This window comes from Epinephelus moara, chromosome 4 (genome assembly GCF_006386435.1).
Source record: "Epinephelus moara isolate mb chromosome 4, YSFRI_EMoa_1.0, whole genome shotgun sequence".
NCBI lineage: Eukaryota > Metazoa > Chordata > Actinopteri > Perciformes > Serranidae > Epinephelus > Epinephelus moara.
In genome coordinates, this window is record NC_065509.1 from 29,120,916 (window position 1) to 29,146,269 (window position 25,354).

Here is a 25,354-nt window from a genome sequence, read left to right on the forward strand (position 1 = left end):
AGGGACCGTCTCAAACCAGATGGAGGTGTGGACTACAGTCTAGCTTTCAATCTCTCTCTCCCTGTTTTACACTTATTATACTGTGTGTATTTCCACGGATCACAAGAATGTGAAACAAAAAATACTTAATAATGGCTGCTTTGATACAAGACAGTAGCATGTGTATAGAAACCAGTGATTAATAAAAGAAAACCCCCCAGATTGAAACAGTTATTTTAATCTGAAGCAATAAATCTAACAGACTCATACGAACAAGGGCATGTCTAATCAATCATAATTCTCCTCATGTGTTGAGGCAATCCACTCCAATTCCTCCCACTTTTCAGCAAGGCCTGCAAGCCCCACAGGGAGACATACAAAAAAAAAAAACATAGTGTGTATATGGTATGACACTGGGGAAGATGGGGACTCTGATGCCATTGTGCTTTTAGTATACTTTCTAAGGGTTAACAAAAAAACCTAAAAAGCAGTTGACTGTCAGATGAGATCATGTAAAATGTCACTTTTGTGAAGTATGTACAAAAACGTACAAAGACAGAACAAACGAGAAACTTAAATGCATATACTTGTACAACTGAAGTGTTTTAGCAGCTTGAATACACCCTATAACAAAAGAAGTGCTCATTTTTTGGCACAAACTCTGCTTTGAACGCTCTGTGTGTTCATGATCACAGCTTTATCAGATGGCCTTAGAATGGTAAAACTGCAGGATCACACATTTGACACAGATCCCCCCCCCCCTCAATTGTTAATTTCCGACAATGAATATTAGTCCAATAGTCCCACATTTGACACTGACTGAAGAGACAAGCATCAGTTTAATTTTTCGATCCTCTTTCTCTCCAACGTGTGGTACATTTAGAGCATTAAGTGTGTCAGCATTTGCTTGGGATACTGAGTGAACAAAAAACAAAACAAAAAGTGACTTGATAACAAAGAGCATATTGATTCAAACTATGGACAAAGAAGAATCTAAGTTTGAAAATAAATATTTTTCCTCTCCATTAAAAAAAAGAGCAAACGGAACAACATCTGTGTGTCTTCTTTGTCTGTCCTCGGTGAGCCCAACTCTCTCAGAGGCACTGAGAAATATGGACAATATTCTCTTTTCAATGGGCATGCAGTCCACAGGATCACAAGACCCCTGACAAAAATCCTGTGGAGCAGTATCCATTCAACATGTCGGTCGCTGGGTTGAAGATGATAATGGTTAACATCCACTGTCTGGAGCAAAAGATTTTAGAGACCGATCACCTCAGCCTGAATGGACCATCTGCATCTCTTTTTCTCTGTCACTTTCTCTTTCTCTCTAAGCCACGTAGTTGTACTGGTTGGGGTTCTCCTTGTCGCGCTCCATATAGTCCCTGTCAATAAGAGACTCTATCCTCTTCTTCAAGTCAGCAGGCTGTAAGGGAGGAGGCAGAGGTTAACACATGCGGCACATGCCAGCATTTCTGGTTATTTTTATACTTTGAGGTGTGAGGTAATCACATTGAAAAGCAGATTCATGTAAGCCATGCCACTTCCCCGGGGTAACTTACATTACAAAGTCTCTCTTGTACAAGCCAGTTTAGACCTTACCTTGGTAGACCAGTCTTAAATAAACTTTATTTAACTGTCTGACAGTATCATCAGCTGATGGGGAAAGTAGCTTGGTAACAGGGAGGGTGCTTTTATAAAATACACCCAAAACTAGACCTGCAACTATATCAGAAAATGGTGAAAAATGTCAATCACTGTTTTCTAGAGCCCAAGATGACTTCCTCAAATGTCTTGTTTCATCCACAACCCAAAGATACTTTGTTTACTGTCACAGAAGAGTAAAGAAAACAGATATTATTCATATTTTAAGAAGCTAGAATCAGAGAATTTTGACTTTTTTCTTACACCATTTTTTACTCTTTTTTTTTTTCTTGCTCAAATGCTCAAGCCGTTTAATTGATTCTTAAATTAGTTGGCAGCTAATTTAATAGTTGACGAGTAATTGCTAATAAATGAATTGTTGCAGTTGTACCCAAAACAGCCTGAACTGAATTTTGTTAGAGGAAAAAGCTAGATAAGATAATAAGATAATAAGTTAATTAAAAATCATTCGATATTTGCTTATTGCAAATGTATTTGGTGGCCAATACCACTAGTACCACTGAAATTAAAAAAGATTTAATTGTAAAATGTCTCACTAAGAAGATATTGTGGTCACAATTTTAATAAATGAAAATAATATTCACATATTATAAATCAAATGGTGTATGCCTATGTTATGCGTTTATGCAAATAAAATAACATAAAATAAAAGATTGTTGGCAGATAAATCACTAGAGGATTTTTTAAGCTCCAAAACATCAGTATTGTTGGGCTATAATCCTAAATATTTAGTCAATAATTTTTACAGTGTATAAATGACTCTGGTGTATAATGGAACTCCATCTCTTACAAAACCTAAACAGTTCCACAACAACAGATTTTGAGAGTTAAACAGTCATCGAAATTGAATTTAAAATACTCATGCCCGATATAAATCAATGAAGCTTTTGTGTTGTGTTTATCACCTTGACAGGGAATTTGAGCTGGTTGTACACTTCAGACATCAAGAGATTATGGCTCAGAGTCTTCCTCATCTTCATGATCCGCACGATGGCAGCATCAATCTGATACTGACGATCCTGAAAGACCCGTTCTGTGGTGCTGGCTTGTTCCTCCACCTGACAGGAAACAATTTGTTAAAATACTTCAGCAAACACTTTGTAGGCCTTGAAGTGAGAAAACTACTGCAAGATGATATTATACCGTTTCTTTCATCTGGATCTGGTTTATTTTGATCCTGAACAGCTTGTGTTTGAAGTCATCATTGCAAGAAAATTTGTCCCCGTCCTCCACGTCTTTACTTTTGGGGATTTTGGTGAGGACGCGCGCTTTCCCACAAGCCAGTGACTGCAGAGTCCGGCGCAGTTCGCTGTCCTCTGTAAACCGACAGACACACAAACAGTGTTTTAGATCAGTGGTGCTGCATAATGAGTGCCTGACAACCCTCGTTCCTTTATCAAAGTGCTGCCAGTCAAACTTTGATGTGATCACACAGACCTATTCCTGTTGCCAGTTTGATCTCCTCCAGGGTGAACTCCTCTCCCTCGTTAAACATCAGTAGCACAAGTGTTTGGAATAGTGACACCTGCAGCTCCTTTTTGCCCTGTTGTACAAAAAAATCAAAGAGAGCAATTAACATTATGCTTTATTCAGTGAAAACACACCAGAGTGTCTCTTGCAGTTATCTACCTCTTTAAATTCAGCTTTTAAGACACAATGGCCGAGTGTCGATTGCCACTGCAGCTTCCTGCCGCTGTGTTTGCCCAGGTAGAAGGTCTTGAAAATCTCCTGCAGTCGCACCATCTGGACAAAGATAACAGAGGCGCAACAAAGCCACACTCAGTACATTTATTGCACAGCAGGTGATAAAAACAGCATGCTGCCGAAAATTTATATATTTGCTCAGCACTAACCTCAGGAGGCAGGTGCACTTCCATCGGGACATAGGTTGGCCAGTAGCCCATCGTGAGGATGTTCACCGTCAGCTCAATGTTGCCAGGAATGTTTTGGCACTGCATATACTACAGAAATACATGTGACATACATGTGATATCTACCCACACAAATTTAATGCTTCACTTTAGGTTATCATGACAAGAAACTGAATCTGTTGGGTGATACTGAAACCAAAAACAGCACTGCGTTAAAAAGGGGCTGTGTTGCTGAGGGCCAACAGTTTCAGGTGACAGTGAGATGATGAAATATGAACCATGAAGCCGTGTCTGAAGGATGAATCCATGAGTGTGAAGGCTTGTTAGATTTCAAAACAATGCACAGTGGTTTGTAATAAGAGGAGGAAGGATTTTACAACTCTGGAAACTTCTCACGGTGACAATCACTTCATCTCTTGTTCCCATAATCACGAGCTAATGAGTACTTCCTGTTGCAAAGTAATATACCAGGCAGAGCCGAAACTACTGGTCTAATTAATTGATTTTGGCAGTTGACGTTAAACACACTGTATGTAATTTCTGCTGCTAGGTCTCTGTAGAGACTTTGATGACATCCTGAGGTAGCGTGGGTTAATAGGAGTTGTTGTCTTCACTGCTGATGACATGCTATCTGTCATTAGCATTAGGTGAGTCGACTACCCATACAGCTACTGCAGCTAACATGATGTGGTGGGTTCAGTTGTGAGGTAGCCCAGCAGTGTCATCTGTATTCACAGCAATCTTTCTAAAAATATCTTTATGAGTGTGTTAAATGTTGTTTTAATGTTATAACAATGGCTTGGTGGCTGGCATGATCCACTTGTCATAGAAGCACACTGTCGTAAACTGGATCAATGTTGAAATATATCAATAAATTAGGTCTCTGCTGGAGTACTGTGTTGAAAATGGCATGCTAATGATAAAAAATATTGCAGTATTATTGTCACCGGGTATAATGCTGTGACACTGTATGATTTACAGTGAAGTATGATCTGGAGTTTTCATGTTTCTCCAGAAGTTGGAGCAACTACAGCGGGAAAAGGTTACATGATATCGCCAAAATGAAACATATTGTTTCTTGAATAAAATTGGAGCTTCCTTAGAGTCTGTACATTACTGGGAACATTTTGGATGATGTAAATACACAACTCTACAAAATATATAACACAGGTCTCGTCATTTTTATACATTTTGAAGTAGAAATGTAACCTATTTTCTTTAAAATAACATTTTACATCAAATAAAAAAGTATTTGTTCCTGCTTCTCCAGTGTGAGGATTTGCTGGTGTACTTTCAACTCAACAAATAGGCAATAAAGCAAGAAAATAAGAGGATAGGAGGATTATTTGATAATGAAAAATAATCTTAAACTGCAGCCACTGCAGCAAGTATTTGATATGAGTTGCAGTCAATTGCCAGAAGAAGTTACACTGTGGCAAAGGTTGAGCCAGGTTCAATGACTGTTGTAAACACAGCAGGCTAACTGAAAGGAAGGAGGGGGATGCATTTTACATGCAGTGTTAATATCTGTCTGAAACTAATCTGCCTTTATATTATCTCACTGTCATAAGAATCAAATATAAAACTCTTATAGATTTAACCCACTGTTGTCGTTCTCACCTGTTTGAACTGCACCATGATGTCTTTAGAAAGCTCCATGTCCTTGAACATCCCCTCCAGTTTGCTGGTGAACGCTGCTCCACATTCTGAGGACACACCGAAATGTTCACAGTCAGTGTGCACTCAGGGTCAAGACTCTATTTATTTATTTATTTATTTATTTATTTATGTGTGTGTGTGTGTGTGTGTGTGTGTGTGTGTGTGTGTGTGTGTGTGTGNTTATTTGTGTGTGTGTGTGTGTGTGTGTGTGTGTGTGTGTGTGTGTGTGTGTGTGTGTGTGTGTGTGTGTGTGTGTGTGTGTGTTATGATGGATTAAACTGACCATGTTTCAGCTTTGACAGCATCGATTTTTCAGCATCCACAGAGGCGCTTTTACCAACCAGCAATCTCTTGGCCAGATCCTTTTTGTAGAAGGCCTCAAAAACATCTTTTCCTGCAATGACGACACATTATTTTAGTTAGGAACAACCACAGAGAGGGAAAAGAAACCAAAACTGACAGATATGTGACAGTAAATGTTACCATAGATGAATCTAAAGATAATCATGATCTTATCCAACATCTTCTCCAGCTCTTCATCTGTTGCTTCTTTGTTTCCTGCCCTGAGCTTTGAATCCACGTGTTTTGCTGTGAGACAAGGTATATTTATAGACCATGTTATTTCATGGCGATTATGATTAAATGCTCATTTATAAGTTATGTACGTGAGAAATGCACTCTGACCTATGAGCTCTGCAGGTTTATTTGGCCGTTTGTTGATGAATGTTTCGAAAGCCTCCTTCATGGCATTGACAAACTTCTCGTTCTTCATGAAGCAGACGTCGATGATGTGATCCACCTTGTCTTTGAAGTCCAGCAGCTCTTGCACCATTGTTTTGTCTTTCTCTGGATTGATTACGATTGTGCTTCCAAAAGCCTAGATTTCCAAGACATTGGAAAAACAACAGTTGGCAACAGGGTATGCAAAACAGCTTCTGAGAGCTTAGCACCTTCATGATACATTATCTTCAGACTTTTATCACGGCTGATGCTGTCATACCTTTATGTACTCTATCCAGTGCTGCAGGAGAACCTGAACACCACCCCGCACTCGACTGAAGAGCTGATAGAGAAGAGACAGATCCTGAATTCTGTTCTCATCCAGCAGGTGAGTCAGCCCTGAAAGTTTCCAACAGCAGAAGGTCAGAGGTCAGAACTAAAGCTGTGCTTATACTCAGCTCGTAGTCAGACAGGCAGCATAGTTAGAGATCAAATACATCTTAGACATTTACTGACTGCTGTAATGTGACTCATGTATACATTTATTTACATAAAGTATTCACAGTTGTGTACCTTTTTGCAAAGTAGCTTTGAGATGTTCACCTAGCAACTGTTTCTCCACAGTGGCAATGAGCGGTTTTCTGAGAGGGGGGTAAAAGGCTCAGGTTACAACTGAATCTTATTCAGTGTTAGTTATGCTGTAAACTGAATGCTACAGTCTGACACTCACTGTGTGCTCTGGTCTAGATATGTGATGACTCTGTCGGCCTCCTCCTCTAAGCGCTTGTTGACATGATGCAGATATTCTGGTACCTAAACAAAAGCAGGGAAACAGGGATATTTAAATTTACACCATACTGTGATGAAAGACACTCTAGGCCTCAACGGCTTCTAACACCCACTAAGTGATCATTTGTATATCAATTACTCAACTCATGTTACACTGAATTTGCGAAGAAAGCTTTGTTTTCTCGAATACTTTCACGGTACACGATGAAACCAAAAGGGGAAAACATTCTTGATGACATGGAGTAAAAGAGGGCCCCGTTTAGCAACAGCAAAACTACAACAAAACATCCATTTCCAAACTCTCACAGAAGTTGTGCAGTGTAATGTGAGCCTCATTTATCCAGTCATATGCTCAGCACTTCCATTTTTGCTAAAACCTTATAATTTAGGACATTTGTTAAACGCAGCCCCCTTTTTCCTCCAATTTATCAAGAGGTTTTTTTTGTTTGTCATGGAGACAGGCAAGAAAAAGTTGTTTTCACATATTCGACATAACAGGGCTGAGTAATTGATATACAAATGATTATTTTGTGGGTGACAAATTCCTTTTAGAGACTGCTTTTCTCCATAACAGCTGAATTTTCAATAACCCAGGTTACAAAGTGCTTCACATAAAGCAGCAAATTCAAATCAACAGTAGCAGAACCAAATGAGGAACTTCAATATAACAAAGACACCGACAGGACCAGAATAAAATACATAAAACAATTCTGATTATATAAATCAAATAAAGAGACAATTTAAGTGAAATCAAGTTTTAAAAATGGAGAAAGCAGCCTCGACTGTATAATAATTTTAGATGGCACACCCTGGACAGGTCACCAGACTATCACAGGGCTGACACATAGAGACAGACAACCATTCATGCTCACATTCACACCTACGGGCAATTTAGAGTCACCAATTAACCTGCGTGTCTTTGGACTGTGGGAGGAAGCTGGAATACTCGGAGAAAACCCACGCTGACACGGGGCGAACATGCAAACTCCATACAGAAGGGCTCCCCCACCCAGGTTCGAACCCTCTTGCTGTGAGACAACAATGCTAACCAATGCACCACCTTGCCACCCACCACTCTAAAACAGTCTCAGCACAAAAAAGATAACATTATAATCTTCATGGAGGTAGGATTAGCTGTGGGACTCCTCACAGTTTTAGCTAGGTGCACCTAATAAACTCGCAACTGAGTGTAAAGACACAGCTATAGATTAGAGGGTCTGCAGCCTTTACAGACTTGTATCTTACCATGTTTGAATGTGACAATGTAGTGAGGAACAAAGGGAAGCACTTGCCACAGTATTATTTAAACTATCCATCTATGATTCAGTAAATTTCATTATTACAGTTGGATAAGACGAGGGTAAATGAGGGCCTTAGAGACCTTATTTTAGACTTAACTGTCATCAGGTACATGAGTTCATGTGTTGTTATCAACTTGAACAGCTAAATCTTGACTCTAAGTACAGTGTAATCTATTCAAGAAGAGATTAGCTTTTAGAAATCCCTAAAAAATAAATACCGATTTAACTCAGATTTGCAAACACAATGTTTTGACAGCCTGCAGGAAAACATCAAACTCTGAGCTGAGATGGTAAATAGTGAAAATATGTCTCAATCCAATCCGTCAGCAAGCAAACAAATCTGCTGTACTTGTTGTCTGAATCAAGCAGAAGCTTTTTCAACTGAGATAAAAGAGAACCTTCATGCAAAACACATCATTTATGTGCCTGTTGGTGCTTTTGTTCTTCTATGATGGATTTCTTAAGTGTTGTTTTGTTTGGATTGCTTTTGATTTTTTAGCAGTACACACAAAAAGTGGAGTCCTTTCTGTTTCATTCTGAAGAACTTAAATAAAGTCTTAGTGTTGCAATCCCTATTTTAGATACAGAAATAATAGACTGGACGTGTAGCGTGTAATCAGGTTGTCCACCCTTGTTTAGTTATTCATAGAAATAAGAAAAATGCACCAGCAAATGACAGAAATGGGCCCAGAGTGCCAGGGTCACATAAATCACCTCTCTCTCTTGCATCAGCCTCTGTCCCTCTGCAGCATACAGTCGATTAGTTTCCTCCAAAAAGCGTTGCTCAAAGGAGTCTTGATAAATCTGTCAGGGACGGAGAGAACACAGGTTTCATTAAAGCCATTTGTCAACAGGAAACCGACAACTCATCACACCCCTGCGCAGGTGATAATCACAAAACAACACAGCTGCAGGAGCCGCTCTTTTTCTCTTAGTACAGGACAAAGACACGGGCCTTTAAGCACAGATTTACACCAGCTGTGTGGATCATTATTAAACATTAATAAAATGGTCGATTACCTGCAGGTCAGAGAGCATGCTCAGCAGGCTCCTCAGCAGACTGCGATCTATCGCCTCTCCGTTTCGCTCCCTCTCAATGAGCAGCAGGATCCCGTCGATGGTTTTACTCTGAACCTTCAGATCACTGATGATGTAGAACCTGAACAGCTCCAGACCCATGTCCCTGCAGAGCAGAGCAGCTGGTTCAAACACACACTTCAAACAGAAATCAGTCTCATACTACTGTAGAACAGCTGCGATCACTCACCAGATTGATGGCAGCATTGAATTTTGTAAAACGTAGGTACGATCCAAAAACAAAAATATACTCCTAATCATGATCTGTGGAACAATGACAAACACTCACAGTTAGAAATGAGCACTAATGACAGTGGGATTCTTTTTCCAACCATTTTCTCATGTGATTAAAATTAAAGGGGCACTCCACCAATTTTACACATGCAGATCTCGTTTACTCGTTGCAAGTCAGACTGCAGGCAAATCAGATTAGTTTCTCAAATCAGATCTTGAAGACGGACTTTCTGCACTGTTATTTTTAAATGATCAAATCAGATTTGTGTGTCCAGACATCACAAACCTATCTGCACGGATTGCTATGGTGACAACCTCCATAATTTTCAACAGGGAAAGAGGCAGAAAAAGGCGCAGAGAAAACAAAAAACCTTGCCAAAAAAAAAAAAAATCACTGAGGTGCCAATTCCCACGACTGATGTCATCACATGACCTCTGTGTTTGCTGAAATACGGTAGGTAAATTGCGGTGGAATTTTAACTTGACAAATAACGGACATGACAGATTTGCACAGGATTAAGATCACACACACGACCTTGACAATCATTACAAGTTACTAGAAGTATTCTCCTGACAATACTAGTCATGTGTGAATAAGGCTCTGAAGAAAGTCTGAGAAAATAACCCTGACCTTCTAGTTTAATATCTCTTTCTCCAGTCCCCAAACTTCACAGAAGTGCAGAACTAAATCAGTGGAATACCCATTTAAACATAAAAATTGAATAAACAAATTGCATGAAGGTTGCAAGGTTATGTTAGCAGACATTCAAGGGATAAAGCAACCCCCACTTGACTTACTAAAGGTATAAAACATACCATTTGTCTACAGTGATCTTGCCAGCACTTGTCGATTTTCTTTAGGAAAAGCACACTGTCCAGGGCATCCGTGCGAACAATGTTAAGGAAAAAGCTTTCATTCATGAGCCTTGCTGTAATATCACAACATGATCAACACTAACTGTCAGGATCCACTGACAGAAGATAGATAGAAACTGTAAAGGATATTCTCTGAATTGATCAATCTGTGCCTTGATGTGGTCTTCACACACGGCTCTCAGCTGTTTGTAAAGCTTGGCAGATATCTTATGGGAGCACAGGTTTTCGACAGCCTGAGGGGACAAGAAAGGTGTCAGAACAAGTACAGTTTTCACATAAATAATCTTCCTGTGGGAGGTCAACAGGCGTGTAGTGAAACCTGATAGAGCTCCTCTAGATTGTACTTGATTGAAGTGCTGTTCTGTATGGCCTCCACTGCCTCCTTGAGCTTCTGCCAGGTCTCCTGCGTGTAGTTCTCGGGCAATTTGGGTTTTTCTGTGTGCAAAATAAAAACACAAACAGTTCTGATAACACTGTACACTTCAGCAGAGCCTGAATGACAAACAGTGCACCTCACTGGACCATACTGCTGTGTCACCGGGGCTATTTTAAAACAAGTTTGTTTGTTTCTATTTAAAGTATAGACAGATGATAGTGACAAAGAATGCATAATATCTGGTTATTGGACTGTGTTATTAAAGATGATATCACCTGAAATTTTGTCACTGTAATATAGAGATATGACCAGGCTCTGCAATATGTTCTTGACTGGCTGGAATGAGTCATCTAATGATATTCATTTATAAAGCTCTGCTGTTACAGCTCACACCTCTCCCTTCTAAATCTCACAATGCAGTATCTTTAGATATTCTGTATGAATGAAAGTCATGGCAGGTATTTTATGCACCTTTTAAAATGGAACAAAACTGCACTCAAACCAGGTTCTTTAATTTTTATAAGAGATTTTTAAGTTTTACAACCTGATGTTTTTTTTTATTACTTCTTTAATCGTTTCTATCAACTCTATTTATTGGTGATTGCTGGTTGTTTGGCCTTGTATCTGTAGTTCAATGTATGCTGGTTGTCTAACTATAAATGTTTCTTAGTTGCATGGTATTGTATAAGTTTGCATGTCAATATTGTATCCATACATGGGTGCCAAGTATCTATTATTTTATAATATTTTATATTTTATTATTATGAGTATCACAAATACAAATTAAACTTTTGGTAGCCTACTAGAATAATAAAATTAACAGCTTTTTCAGTCCAATAGATAGATTTTACTGCAATAAAAATGATTTGCTGTGAGATTAACAAACTTGATCTTTTTCAATGAAACAGATATTAACAACGTTTGCCTTTGGAGACAGAATTTACAGTTGAAAAACGGTAATAAATCACAATATATATATTATGGCAACACTCAACATATTGCAAAGTGATTAAAATCGCAATGTATTATGGGGCCTCTGGTGAAAAACAAATCTTGCTCTCAATAGGACTATCTGATTAGAAAACTTAAATATGGCTGAAATCATATTCATTATACTACATATTAATATTTGTTTTGCAATTTTACAATATCATTAAATTAAAAAATGATCAAACTAATACCCAAAGTGACAGCCTGAGGTCCACTGTTATGACTTACACCAACAGGCCCAGATATTTGTATGTCAAACAACTTTAATAACTAATTTTGTTAATTTTTAATCACTACTTGCCCAGAATCATTAATTCAGACTACGGAAATTTGAGAAACAACATCACCAGATAAGTAACATCGCCTAACCACCTATCTGACAATTATCCTCATGACTTGTCGATTAATTATTTAGTCTAGAAAAGGCCAAAAAATATGGAAAATGCCCAAACTGACATCTTAAAATTGCTTTTGTCCAATCAACAGTCCAAAGCCCAAAGACTCTTCATTTACTGACATAAATGGCAAAGAAAAGCAGCATATTATCACTTTTAATAGGCTGGATCCAGCAAATGTTTGACATGTTTGGTTATAAATGACTGATTATCAAACTAGTTGGTGATTAGTTTTCTTTCAAATGACGAATCGAATGATCAACCATTTGCTCCAGCTCTACAATGACTTCACAAAAATTTGTTAAACAATAATATTCAATCATCACCAAGCCATTTAGTGTTTTAATAGGACTTTTACAACTTGTCAGACTGTTTTAAGAGGCTAGATCCATCAAATGGTGGACTTTTTTTGCTTAAAAATGACTGAAACTATTGATAATCAAAACAGTTGGCGATTAATTTTCTTTCAAAATGACTAATCGATTAATAACCTATTTGCTGCAGCTCTACAATGACTTCACAAAAAACTCATATACAATAATATTAAATTATAACCAAGACATTTAGTGTTTTTAATAGGATTTTTTTTAGAACTTATTTGGCTGTTTTAGTTGTGTTTTAATGACCAATGAGTGCCTCTGGTTAAATAACTGAGAATTTCTTAAACATATTTATGCTTCAATTTCTTCAGTCATCCCCATGGTGATAGATTATTGTTACCAAGGTGACTACTCAGGAATATTTATAATGTTACGTTTGATTTAATAGCCTTTTTGACACATATTTAGTTCTTATTAATGTAAATGTGATCCACTGACTCAGCTAACTTTATAGTATTTCAGTATTTAATGCAGGCTTTCGGACCAGGAGAGAATTTAATCAATGGACTTCATTAGCAGTTTAAGTTGTATAATGTCAGTGCATGTTTGGGAGCTTGAATCACACCATCCACCATTGTTATCTGCTACCTTTGAAGTTCTTGATGACTAGTTTCTTGGCAGCACCGGGTTTACTGTTGGAAAAGGTGCCGGAGCCTGCGGTTTTCGTCAGTCCGTTTGCATGGTGTCCCACGCCACCGGGCAGGAACACGGCTTTGCTTTTGTTATTAGAGCACGAAGCAGCAGCAGCCTCCTCAGCCATTTTCACATCCAGTCCAATGAAATCCACTGAATCCTCAAACCTCAACTTCTTCTGGATGTGCAGCGGAGTAGGAGAGCAGGAGGAGGAGGAAGAAGAGGAGGAATTCAGGGTCTTGGGAGGCGAAGAAGAGATCGTGTCAGTAGTGTCTTCCCTCTCTGAGCCGTTTATTTTCCTCTTCTTCGGAGATGTGATGTTACCGCTGTCGTTTTTGACATCAGTAGCCGCTGGTCTAGCCTCCTGGGTTGGCGGTGGTGGGGGATTAGGGGAAGATAAACCTGTTGGAAACATGAAAAAACGGGAATACTAATTCTTAACAGCCAGTCTTCTGATCCGAAACTTCCAGTCCTGCCGGGGGATGAGCTCAGTGTCCGACAGCTTGTATCTAGCTAAACACGGCGAGGTTTCAACCAAGTCCTTTATCCGGTATAAAACAGACAATACATTGTAAACTACACAGCTCCACTTGAACCTAGCCTTGTCTCTTTCTTGTTATTGCTGGCAGAAGAAGAAAGATGGTTGGCTATTGCTTCCTCTTTTTGCCTCTCGTGTCTAACCGCGTTGTCCAGTCGTTAAGTGAGAGCGGTTAACTCAAGCGGCCGTTAACGGTTATTATTTACAACATAAATGTAGCTACGGCGAAAAACAGGCTGACATGACACTAAAATATCCGTTGGTAAACACGGGAAAAATTCGCTCATAAAAAGCTAGTCGGTGACCCCACCGGAAGTACTTTGTACAAAAGTACTTTTTGCACAAGCGTGTTTTTTTTTAAACCGACTACAGTGATGTAACGGCTCCGGCCACAAGATGGCGCCGATCAGACAGCCAACTGATGTCATTCTTTCTGGTGGTGAATTCACCAAACATGAATGAATGAGGATCAATCAGCTGCTCAGTTACTATTAATGTATGAATGGATGTACATATGTTGTATTTACCGTTTTAAAAAACAAAAATATAATAACTGATTTATTAAAGACAAACTCACGAGCATTGTTTCTCCATCATCAAAGTAATTTTGTTCTGCTTCTTTCATTAAAAAAACTACTTTACAAATTTTATTTTATTTTCATAATTTATATTCACATGTTCCCTGGCCACTATATCTAGACCATATCCTCTGCTACATCATTGTTACTACTTTGGCTTATTTTTAGATTTTTATTTTATTATTTTTTATTTATTTATTTTGCCTAAATGTGCTGTTATAAATGTTCAGATTTTCTAAATGTAATTTTCTCAGTTTTTCATTATGCTTGCACTATGAACAGTCTATGGAGGTCATAAATGAGCATTTCACTTCACATTGTTTATGATTAGATAAACGTGTGTTGTGTTCAATGTGAAATACAGTGGCACACAACTTTGTAATGCACTGTGTTACAAACACATCAACAAGATGTCACATCAGATATTAGAATTTATATAATATGACCTGTTAAAATGTACTTGAGAGATTTAGAATGTATATGGATAACATGTGTGGTTATTAAATTCAGATTAAGGAAACAAATGGCCAAATTCAGGGACTCTCTTTCCCTATTTTTATCATGAATTTAGATTTTACAGCACTACTGTATGCCAGAGTCAGCTCTAATGGCCAAGTATGTGTATGCGTACAAGGAATTTGACTTCGGTTTTATCTTGCTCTCAATGTTACACACAGTTCCAGTAAAAATGAAGACAGAAATAAACACACAACAACGAGCAAAAAGCTGAACAAAGACAGGATACACACACATACAAGGTAAAAATAGGATATAAATATTGAATGTATATATAAAAAGCAACAATGACCAACAACATACAATGGCTATATACAAGCCAAAATGTGTAAACTGAAACAAATACAGAACATGTACACATAGACTGTAAATATTAATAACGACAATAATAATAATGATAATAAACTTTATTCGGCACCTTTCAAAACCAAGTCACAAAGTGTTATGCACAATATTAAAAATATGAGATGTTAGAAATGAAATTATGTGCTCAAATGAATATAGAGTTTTTTCAAATTTTCTTTTAATTGACAAATTGATTAATCAACTATTCACTGAAGTTCTACCATGACTTTAACAAAAATTTGATAAGCAACCACATTCAGATATCACCAAAGCATATAATGTTTTAATAGGATTTTTAGAACTTATTTGCCTGTTTTAGTTCTGTTCAATGAGCAATGAGTGCTTCTACTTAACAAATTCAGAATTCCTGTGTGCATTTTAAACTCTACATATATAATTTATAATTTGTAGGTAAGGGAATATTTTAGTGCAACAGAATTATTGCATACTATGTAAAAAAAAATCTAAAAATTATATTCTACATTTCAGTTCAGTAACCGAAGTTACCGTGGTGACAGGATCTGCCGTGTAACGTCAACGGCTGTCGTAAAATGACGCACCCCTCATACTGCTGGCCCTCCGCTGCTAAACAGGCGTGGAACAGCTATAGCATTACTTGATAAATGAATTGTATTCTCTCATTAATTGTGTTTACCGTACTTCATCTGCCGCAGTGAGACCGGACAGACTTTGTTACAACTGAGGAACGCGCCGAGAGCGACCATCGAGGATGTTTAAAAAGTACGGTGCTAATTATTTCCATGTTGTAGCGTTAGCTAACCACAGCTAGGTGGCTAACGCTAACTGAGTAGCTAGCTAGCTTCCTCAAGTTTATTGTAGGCTCAAGTTCAGCTAATAAAACATGAGTTGTGGTACGTTGTAAGATCCTTTGCTGTTATATTGAATCAGGCCTAAAATGCATCAGTGCTGTGTGATTTAATGGTGATTCATTCATGTTTCTGAACTAACGGTGGACAATAAAAACCAAGTGTCATCTTGACAGTATGAGAAACATTCAGGCAGATCTCACACTAGCTAAGCTTATTTCCTCTTACTTTCACCTCTTGTCTACAAAGCTCCCAAAACTACCCCCTTATAAGGGTGTATTACAATTAAAGATTTGTATTGATGCATAATTGTTTGTACCATATATGTATGTATTCATGTATCTTGCTTGTCAAAGGAAATAAATTAGACTAAGACTACAATTACTGTCTCTTTCCAATGTACAGCCTGCATACTGTGTAGTGGTTAATATCTGCCATAGTGGAACTAAATCATCTCTGTTCACTGCCATTATTTGCCTCAATGTGGAGTCAGTGTGCTCCACTGTGACATACTTGATTGTGACACATTTAGGCCTACAGTATAGTAGTTAATGCATGTGGTATATTGATACCACAAAACAGGATTACATTTTGTTGTAAAAAAGATTCCTACCGTATGATGGACAAGCCACAAATGCAGGTTTGGAAATTAGCATCAGCCACCAGCCAAAACAATAATGGTAATCTACTGAGAAGCAGGTAGATTTTGGGATCCATCAGCCACAATGGCAGGTGGACAAAAACTTAATTTCCATCCCTGCACAAAAGCCTGTTCTGTTTTCTATCTGCATTTGTTGTAAACACAGTATACAAAAGCATTTTCCGTTTCCTGTTTCAGATTTGACGAGAAAGAAAATGTATCGAACTGCATCCAGCTGAAAACATCAGTGATCAAAGGCATCAAAAACCAGCTGTTGGAACAGTTTCCTGACATCGAGTCATGGCTCAATCACATAATGCCCAAAAAGGACCCTGTCAAAATAGTGAGATGGTATGACATTTTATTTTCATCATCAAGGCTGTCATATGCAATTCAGTGCAGTTCAAAGCATTGTCTTCTACAGTTTTAATATTTCTTTTTTTCTTCCCACAGCCATGAACACATTGAAATCTTGACAGTGAATGGAGAGCTGCTTTTCTTCAGACAGAGAGAAGGACCATTCTACCCAACCCTCAGACTGTTGCATAAATGTAAGATCTTCTAATGCCAGCTGCTTGGTGGATGGTTTTGAGTTCCCTCACCCTGATAACAAATGCTCTTTTCCTCTCGCAGATCCTTTCATTCTTCCACACCAGCAAGTAGACAAGGGGGCCATTAAATTTGTCTTAAGTGGAGCCAACATCATGTGCCCCGGGCTGACGTCCCCAGGCGCTAAACTCTACCCAGCTGGAGCTGACACAGTAGTTGTATCCTTTTATACAAGATTTGATTTCCTCCCGTGCTGTATTTTTTCCCAACTTCACAATGAAAAATGCCACCTTCCTCCACATTTTACATCACTTACCCATATGTTTGTCTTTAACAAGTGGATGCAGGCCATAATGGCAGAGGGAAAACAACATGCACTTTGTGTTGGTGTGATGAAAATGTCTGCAGAAAGCATGTAAGCTTTTATTTCCTGCATTATACAGAAGCCCAAAAAGAAATCCTTCCCACTGCTGCTCTAGTGACGCTTATCTTTATCTGCCTTTCGCAAACAGAGAAAAAGTCAACAAGGGAATTGGAATCGAGAACGTTCACTATCTGAATGACGGACTGTGGCACATGAAGACGTATAAATGACGACATCATCACCTGCAGCGCCCGCCCCCACCCACCGCCAGAAAGTGTGGAGCTCTTGACAGCGACACATGAGCTGCCCGTCACCTGTTTACACCTGAGGACTTAGCTGTGTAACCTGCTGAACGCTTTGAATCAATCGCCAATATGCACAAATAAAAGAAAGATCTTGCTTTAAACTTTAATCTCAGTTGGTATTTTGCATCATATCAAATGAAAGATGCTCACATAATTTAACTGGTAATATTCAATACCTCAGGCAAAACTTGATGACCTGGTTTTCATGTATTGTAGTACAAACTTAAAATAATGATGTAGCCTGTCTGCTCCTTAATCCAGGATGCGAGCATATTTACATAATGTCTGAAGGAGTGGTCGGGTGGTTCAACTGTTAGACCAGTTCTGCTCCTCTGTAGTGAGTAAAGGGTGACACTGTGCTTACTGTCTGGTAAAGTCAGATGAAATTAGGTACACAGCTAAAAATAATGCAATTAAATACAACAGCCCTGCAAAAAATCTTAACTTCAGGAAAGTAATGGACTGTTTTATAGCGCTGTTTCAACTTCGTGGATGTTTTCGGGGTTGTATCCATAGGTGTAAATTTTAGGGGGGAGACATGGGACATGTCCCCCCTCAATAAAAACATGAAAGTAGCAAAGGACTTATTTTTACAAAAAGACATTTACACCATAAATTGATGCAGACAGGCATAAAATGTTGAATTAAATTTCCCAAGAATGCGGGAATCAAGTGTTAAAATTTTCTGGTACAGGACCCCAAACCCCGTGTTTAACATGCACCCTCCCCCACCTGTGTTGAAACTTCCACCCTTGCTTGGTTGAATGTACACCGTGACTCATGCACAGTAGTGTTGATGACCTTTGTAATATTCTGACTACATATCTCAATAGTACCAGGGCATCAATGACAGCTGTAATATTTTATTCTTTTCTTACCTGACAGCAGAAAAATATTAAGATACAACAACATGGTGGTCACGGCAGAACATAAAAAGAGGGAAGGAGTACATTCACAACATTATATGGAATTTGTTCAGCCTAACAAAGCAGTCTTAACTGTAAAAAATATTTCCATTTACCAAAAATCATTCACAGTATTCTTGACAACTTATACACCTGGAGCCAGTGCTCATTCTCACCTTTTAAACAGTCATTGTTGGATCAGTCAACGCCATAGAACTGCATTAAATTAATTTTATTTTGTTATCCAAAAGTCACTTTTTTTTCCAGAGTTTTTTTTTTTTTTTTTTTTAAATCAGTGGAACGATGACATTTCCACTGATTTTTGGGTCTTGCTTTAAGGTCTGGTGTGAAGCATTAAACAGCATCAAATGGAAAGGTTGCAGAACTGAAATTTCTCCCGTGTGCCAAGTGTGTAGGAGAACTACAGTGGCTGACACAAAAATGAAAATGGCCCTCTCTAGAGCCAGTGTTAGGTTTGTCTGTTCATGTCAGTTAATGTAAACAATTCATTTTAGGGTAATGAAACCATGATTTAATTTCAGGCGAATATAAACTAATGGGAACATGATTATGAATATTATATTCCATTTCTGCCAACAGACACCTCTAAATCCTACACACTGAACTTTAAACAGTCCTCTTTAGATCAACACTATAAAACTACTTTATATTTAATCAGAAATTAATGTTATTATCCAAAAGTCACTTTTTGTTTTGAAGGAGCCGTGTTTTTAAAATATCAGTGGAAGTTTCTTTTGTTCTTTTTTTAATGTGTGGTAACAGAAATACACTTTACCTACATGTCAGCATTGAGGTACAGTAATTTCCATTTAGCTGTATTGACAAATTCTTCGTATTCTTCACTCGACTTAGAGCCGAGCCTAAGCTGACCCTTGATTATTGGTGCTTTCACACAATCTTTAAATCAGCTGGATGATTAGCTCTCTTTATTCTCAGAGGTTTCAAAACCAGAGAAATGAGATTAATAATGTGGTTGAGATGGAGAAGCACTTTGAACAGTTAAATCATTTCAGAAACTTTTCAGAAAATAGTCATCATCTGATGACTCTAATGCAGCTTTAAGACCACAGAAAGACAAACATCTAAGATAACAATAACCAAAACTTCCAGATAATCTAGTCCCATGTCACAAGTTTGACATACGTCCCAACTCTACCTTCATTCAAAAGGACGGCACACCCATAGACTGTTCACCTACACCACAATGGGGTGCTGATTGTGCCATGTGCAAAAGGTACAAATATACAAACAAGTGTTACTCCCACCCAGGCTCCAGTTTAAGAAACAGAATTAGAAAACCATCTCCCCACAGTTAGGTTTGCCATCATAGAAGCAAAACATTTAAAATGCCACGTGCATCTTGAAGGAATGAGTCTCTAGTCATTATCTGAGCCTTCAGGAGGGTTAAATACTAACGAGTCATGAAAGTCGTGGCCATAAGGACGAAGTCTGTAAACTCCAAACATCATAACCTGCATTTGATTCGGTGACATCCCGTTGAATGTGACTGCCATATCGGAGCAGCAGCCCTCCACTACATTAGTGGGGTTGTCCTTCATGCTGTCCGTTATCAGGGTGTTCACACTCTTGCTGTTGAACAGGCCCTTTCCGTGTATGTCCTCTCCGTTCTCTGCGAAGACGCCTGTATATTTGAGACACACAGCCAGCTGCTTGTCCTCGCTCAGCTTCCACAGGGCACGCCCTCTTTCTGGACATTTGTCTTCATCCTCTAACACATGCACTAACCTTTTCAGCGCTTCGTAGCTGAGAACAATGCCACTATCATACGACACGTACTCAAGCTCCCCTGACTTCATAGCGTTGCCCAGGTAGAAGGGCTCACTGGGATCCTTAGCGAGCACCAGGTACTTGAGGTTCTCGATGATGGCAAACGTGGTAGCTTGTGCCACAAAGAACCAGCGCAGGTCTCCGGCGTTCTCATAAGCGTGCTTCAGGGCTTTACGTAACCTCGCCCAGTCATCTTTTTCATTCAGGTCCACTGCCTCGAGTGCCTTAGACGACTCAGAGGTGTAAAACACAGCCTTATCACAGTGTTTACTCCAGGTGTCCACCGCAGTGGCCCAGTAAACAAGGATCTTGGGCTGGACCATGATGATGCAAGACACCCGGACTTGATTGCTCAACTCCTGAATGTGACTGTCAGAGAGGCGTGTCAGCTCGTCTTTACTCGGGGCCTTGACGTGATGATGATGATGGTCATCTGTCTTGGACTCCATGCCGGGGCTGAAACTACCCAGGAGCGACAGCACCAAGCAGAAGAGGCCTCCCATGACCATCCCCTTCATGAAAGAGCCTCCTTCGGACAACATCTTGGCAGAGGACACTGGACAAGAGAGGAAATACGTTAATGCTGCTGCTACTCAGTGTTATCCTACTTAAATCTGAAAAGATTAAGTCATTATTCAGACAAAAAGGCCATACATGATCCATTTCAATTTTATCAATTGTGACGATTTTCTGCTTTTCTTTGTGTAAGTAAGTTGAATATCTGGGTTCTGGACTGCTGGTTAGACAAGTAATCTGGTGATGCTTTAGGAAACTTTGATGGGCACTTCTCACTATTATTTGACACTTATTGATAAATAACCATCTTTGGTTGCAGCCCTAGTCATGTTTGTAGAGACATTTTGCTTTAAGAGGCGCAAAAAATGACTGAAAAATAAAGCAGCTGGTGAAGTCTCAGCTAAAAACATTCATCAGATGACCTAAAGTTTTGATGTGACATTACAAATGTCCGTCTGTTTCAGCTGTTTGTAATACTACTCGTCCTTTATACTCTTAGACGTACTGAATACTGCCGTTCTGTTCTTAGTTTTACAGACTCTGAAACCATCATACGCACTTTCATTTCCTCATGTTTAGATTACTGAAGTGGACTTCTAACAAACATAAATCAGAAATTGACTACTAACAAAGAGTCAGAAAAGAGATCATAAAACTCCCCTTTTAAAATGGACGAGCTCGAGTTCATTACAGAATTGATTTTAAGATTTTACTCATTGCCTTTAAAGCACAGAGCTTTTCAGCATTGTCATGATACTGGAAATTGTAACTTTAATACAATGCCTTGATGACCTTAATGTGAATGAATTGTCTTGCTGTGTTTTAACTTGTTTACACTGGCTGGTGTGTATGTTGTGTTTAAGACCTGAGCAGCTGAAGTACTTTAAAAGTGCTAGGTCAGGACGACACTAAAACTTCACATGGGTGTAAAAGGAGACATGCTTTGCAAGGGTCGTCAGTCACAACCAGTTGTGCAGCCTCAGATTCTTCAGTGAAACTACATTGTGTTTGCTGCATTGCTACCTACAACAAATGACAAGGCTGCACTTACTCAGTACATGTGTGCTTTACTGGCTTAGTTTATGTTTTATTTAGCTGGAGGCAAATTCCTGTACGCCAAGTGCTTTCTTAAATAATGAACAGTTGTATTCATGATCAGTTAGTCCGCTGATTACTTTCTCAAGTAATTGTTAAGTCTATTTAATATCAGAAAAATGTGACAAATCACACTTTCCAAGTCCAAGTAATGTCTTCAAGTAGTTTGATTTGTCCATCCAGTTTACTATCACCAAGGACTAAGACAACCTTTCAACACATTTAATATGTTAGATACTCACATAAGAGAAACTGGAACCAGAGAATTTGTGACATTTTGGCTATTAAAATTGAATTAAACTATTTTTTTAACCAGATGTATCAACTTCATTGTGTGAGGCATGCAGTCAAATTACTTAAGGGACCTTTGTCCCCCCACAGACATCTGTTGCTACACATTTAATTAACACACATCTCGGAGTATCATTCCCGTACATTGCACATGATCTCTGTACTGTGAACTTTTACACATCCACTGATCAATGTTTGCACATCCTGCACAAAACTGTTCTGCTCTTTTATTCTATTGTACATATTTATTATATTTTTATAGTATCCTTTTAATATTTAGTATTTCGCCTACATTTATGTTATTGTCTTTTACAGTACTTTATCTTCATTTCCTACTTCCTCTTAATATGTTTATAGTATGTACCAAACACCAGGAAAAGTCCTTGTAAGTGAAAACCTACTTGTCAATAAACCTTTTATTTTTCAACCTGTTTTCTGACATTTCACAGACAAATTAATCGAGTGGCAGCCAAACTGATTGGCAGATTAATCAGTATCATGTTGTCAGTAGCAGCCCTAATGTAATTTAAAGGCATTAATAAAATGGCGTTAGCTTGTTAGTGTCGTTTAAACAATATTTTAAGGTCTGAGCTCGACTGGTAACATTTAACAGTGAAACATTACAGACACATCACTGTTTAAACCGCTTACCTGTTTTCATCGTCGACATTTACACGATCAGATCTGACTAGTCAGCAGTGACGTTAGGAAACTCGTGAACATTATAACAGGCAGTTGTAGAAGTCGTACCAGCTGTTAGCTAACTGTTAGCTTCCTAGCTTCGTAACGTTAACACTGTGAAGCTAACTCGGGGTCTTGTTTGCAACATAAATAAAACAAATAAAGAGCGTTAACTGTACCTCGCTAAGGAAATGCTGCCGTGCTCGGTGGTGCTCCTGCGCTGGCTCGTCTGTCAGCTCCCTCTTTCCTGTTTGGCGAGGAGAGTCAATTAACAACTTGCGTCAGGTAGGTGCATGTTCACAGTTTAACACTCAACAGAGACTTCCGGTCTCTGAGGTCACGTGACTCCGCGGAGAGCTTGTCACTATAAAGTTCACAGCTTGTTTTATTTATGTTTTGTTGAGCCCCAACATGGTATTAAAAATAATAAATAATATATATAACATTTTAGATAAATGTAACAATATAATATTATATAATATATATTATATACAATATATATAATATATTGTATATATATATATATATATACAATCAAAGGATATTTATTTAAAAAATATTTATGATGACATTCTTCTTGTAACACTTTTATTTTTTACATGACATTTAATTTATTCATTAAGATTTGCTTTATATATTAATGTGTTTATTTAATGTCTTTTTATTTTATTTTTTATTATTATTAAACACTTTTGGGTTCCATAATGTTTGCCATCAGTGTAGATTTTTTCTAAAATTGTTGCCTGGACAAAGATTATGTAATTTGTTCATAAGCAGGCTCTGATTTTTAGATATTCTTTCTGATTATTTAAATTATGTGGTTTTAAAAATGGGACCACTGTTTTCCTTAAATCAGATCAGAAATTAAGTGTTGACCTGTGTCATAATAAACTTTTATGTTATTTATTTATTTTATTTTATAATAATTTAATTAAAACTGGCATGAACTGAACTGAAATACACTATAAATAAATTCTAACTAACTACAGCTGAAACAACTAGTTGAATAATTGGTAGATTAATCCACATAAAACTAATATTCCTCTATTTTCATTATTGATTAATCATTTGAGAAAAAATGGCAAAGAAATTCATTTAATTTCTTATGATAGTATATTTAAATAATGTATTATTTTAATTTCATTTTGGGAAAATACTGTGTGCTCATGCATTTTGAAAGAATATCTACTGAATTTAGCACATTTTAAAAATGATTTTATATTGCATTATATTTCTTAGATGTAACAGGTTCTTTAATTTAATAAAAAAAATATAGTGGTAATACATCAGTTGACCTCTTCCTGCTTAAACTTGCAGCTATTTTAAGAACCTATGTTTAGGGAAATGACCCACGGGTCAAACTGAATATTAATAATTAAATTCAGTCAAAAGTCAGATAAAACACAGTATCTCATCCCAAGGTCTGGATTCAGAAGTGGGAGGACACAATTAAGTTACTTACAGACATTTATATGACACACTGTGATAAATGTAGCCCTCATGTCCTCCCTAGGTTTAAAAAAAATTGACTGAACATTTCATGGCTGATCATTGAGAAACGGAGCCATGAAACTATTGAAGGTTTACATGTTTATGACACAAGAGGATACTTCTCTAGTTACTGCAGTCTCCTCTTGATTTTATATTTTATTATGGATTTTGAAACCAATGAACTACACTACTGAACTGCTGTAGCCTGTTAACATTATTGCATCATTATCAGTAATTTAATAATGTAATAACATGTTAGTCACTGACAGGGGCCGCTGTCCTGCAGGAGACTTTTCATACTTTGTTCATTGTACATTGTGCTGACATTACTTTTACTTAAGTGGGATTTTGAATGCATGACCAATGACATTAAAATTACATTTCTCATGACCACGATTAACACATCAACAAAAATCCTGTATGTAATTTTAAGAGTGATAGCAAGTTATTGTTTCCTCTTCCAGATGAGTAATTTGTTTATGTGACAGTGACAGTTTTCCTTGACTTTAAAACTGAGCTGTGCTGTGTTTTTACCTCGTCTCATTGACTGCTCTGCAGCCAAATGTATCAAATGTTGTTGTTTTCAACATTGTGAAGACAACCCTATAAATCACCTGATACACCTACACTCATCTGAAAAGCATTAGTGACCTTTCAGTTTGACAAAAAGCCCTGCGGCCCAAAGCCTCCTCCAGCAGCCAGAAACTCTTATCTTGTTTTGATCTTTTATATTTTTAGACACAATTACTGTTGAGTTTTAAGCCTTTATGAAAAAATGATGCATTAATTAATCTCACACTCCCAAAGGACTCTCAACACAGCTATCTGCATGTTCTCTTTAAATCTCTTCTTAATTATAATAGAAAAAATGCAATGTTTGCAGCTCAAATTAGCTCATTATGAAGTAAAGAGGAAATCTGGACATATCTGTATTAAGATATTAATTAAGCATATTTCCT

General features: G+C 37.9%; 3 protein-coding genes across 3 annotated transcripts; 1 reads left to right on the forward strand and 2 right to left on the reverse strand.

Annotated features, from left to right (window-relative positions):
• Positions 1–197: 197 nt before the first annotated feature.
• cul4b (cullin 4B) lies at positions 198–13,808 on the reverse strand. The gene is made up of 20 exons (XM_050043231.1): positions 12,901–13,808; positions 10,491–10,606; positions 10,301–10,404; positions 10,112–10,181; positions 9,252–9,325; positions 9,005–9,167; positions 8,699–8,788; positions 6,625–6,707; positions 6,468–6,535; positions 6,175–6,293; positions 5,859–6,051; positions 5,658–5,762; positions 5,458–5,568; positions 5,136–5,221; positions 3,498–3,605; positions 3,274–3,387; positions 3,082–3,187; positions 2,788–2,960; positions 2,550–2,702; positions 198–1,405 (listed from the first exon to the last, which is right to left on the reverse strand). Exons 1-20 carry the CDS (start codon positions 13,358–13,360, stop codon positions 1,310–1,312), a joined length of 2,592 nt encoding a protein of 863 aa, XP_049899188.1. The 5' UTR covers positions 13,361–13,808; the 3' UTR covers positions 198–1,309.
• A 1,656-nt stretch (positions 13,809–15,464) lies between these two features.
• On the forward strand, positions 15,465–17,714 carry mcts1 (MCTS1 re-initiation and release factor). Its single transcript, XM_050042269.1, has 6 exons — positions 15,465–15,663; positions 16,588–16,740; positions 16,843–16,940; positions 17,023–17,156; positions 17,286–17,353; positions 17,451–17,714. Exons 1-6 carry the CDS (start codon positions 15,653–15,655, stop codon positions 17,530–17,532), a joined length of 546 nt encoding a protein of 181 aa, XP_049898226.1. The 5' UTR covers positions 15,465–15,652; the 3' UTR covers positions 17,533–17,714.
• A 736-nt stretch (positions 17,715–18,450) lies between these two features.
• Positions 18,451–23,231, reverse strand: c1galt1c1 (C1GALT1-specific chaperone 1). The gene is made up of 2 exons (XM_050042267.1): positions 23,084–23,231; positions 18,451–20,877 (listed from the first exon to the last, which is right to left on the reverse strand). Exon 2 carries the CDS (start codon positions 20,861–20,863, stop codon positions 19,910–19,912), a length of 954 nt encoding a protein of 317 aa, XP_049898224.1. The 5' UTR covers positions 20,864–20,877; positions 23,084–23,231; the 3' UTR covers positions 18,451–19,909.
• Positions 23,232–25,354: the final 2,123 nt, after the last annotated feature.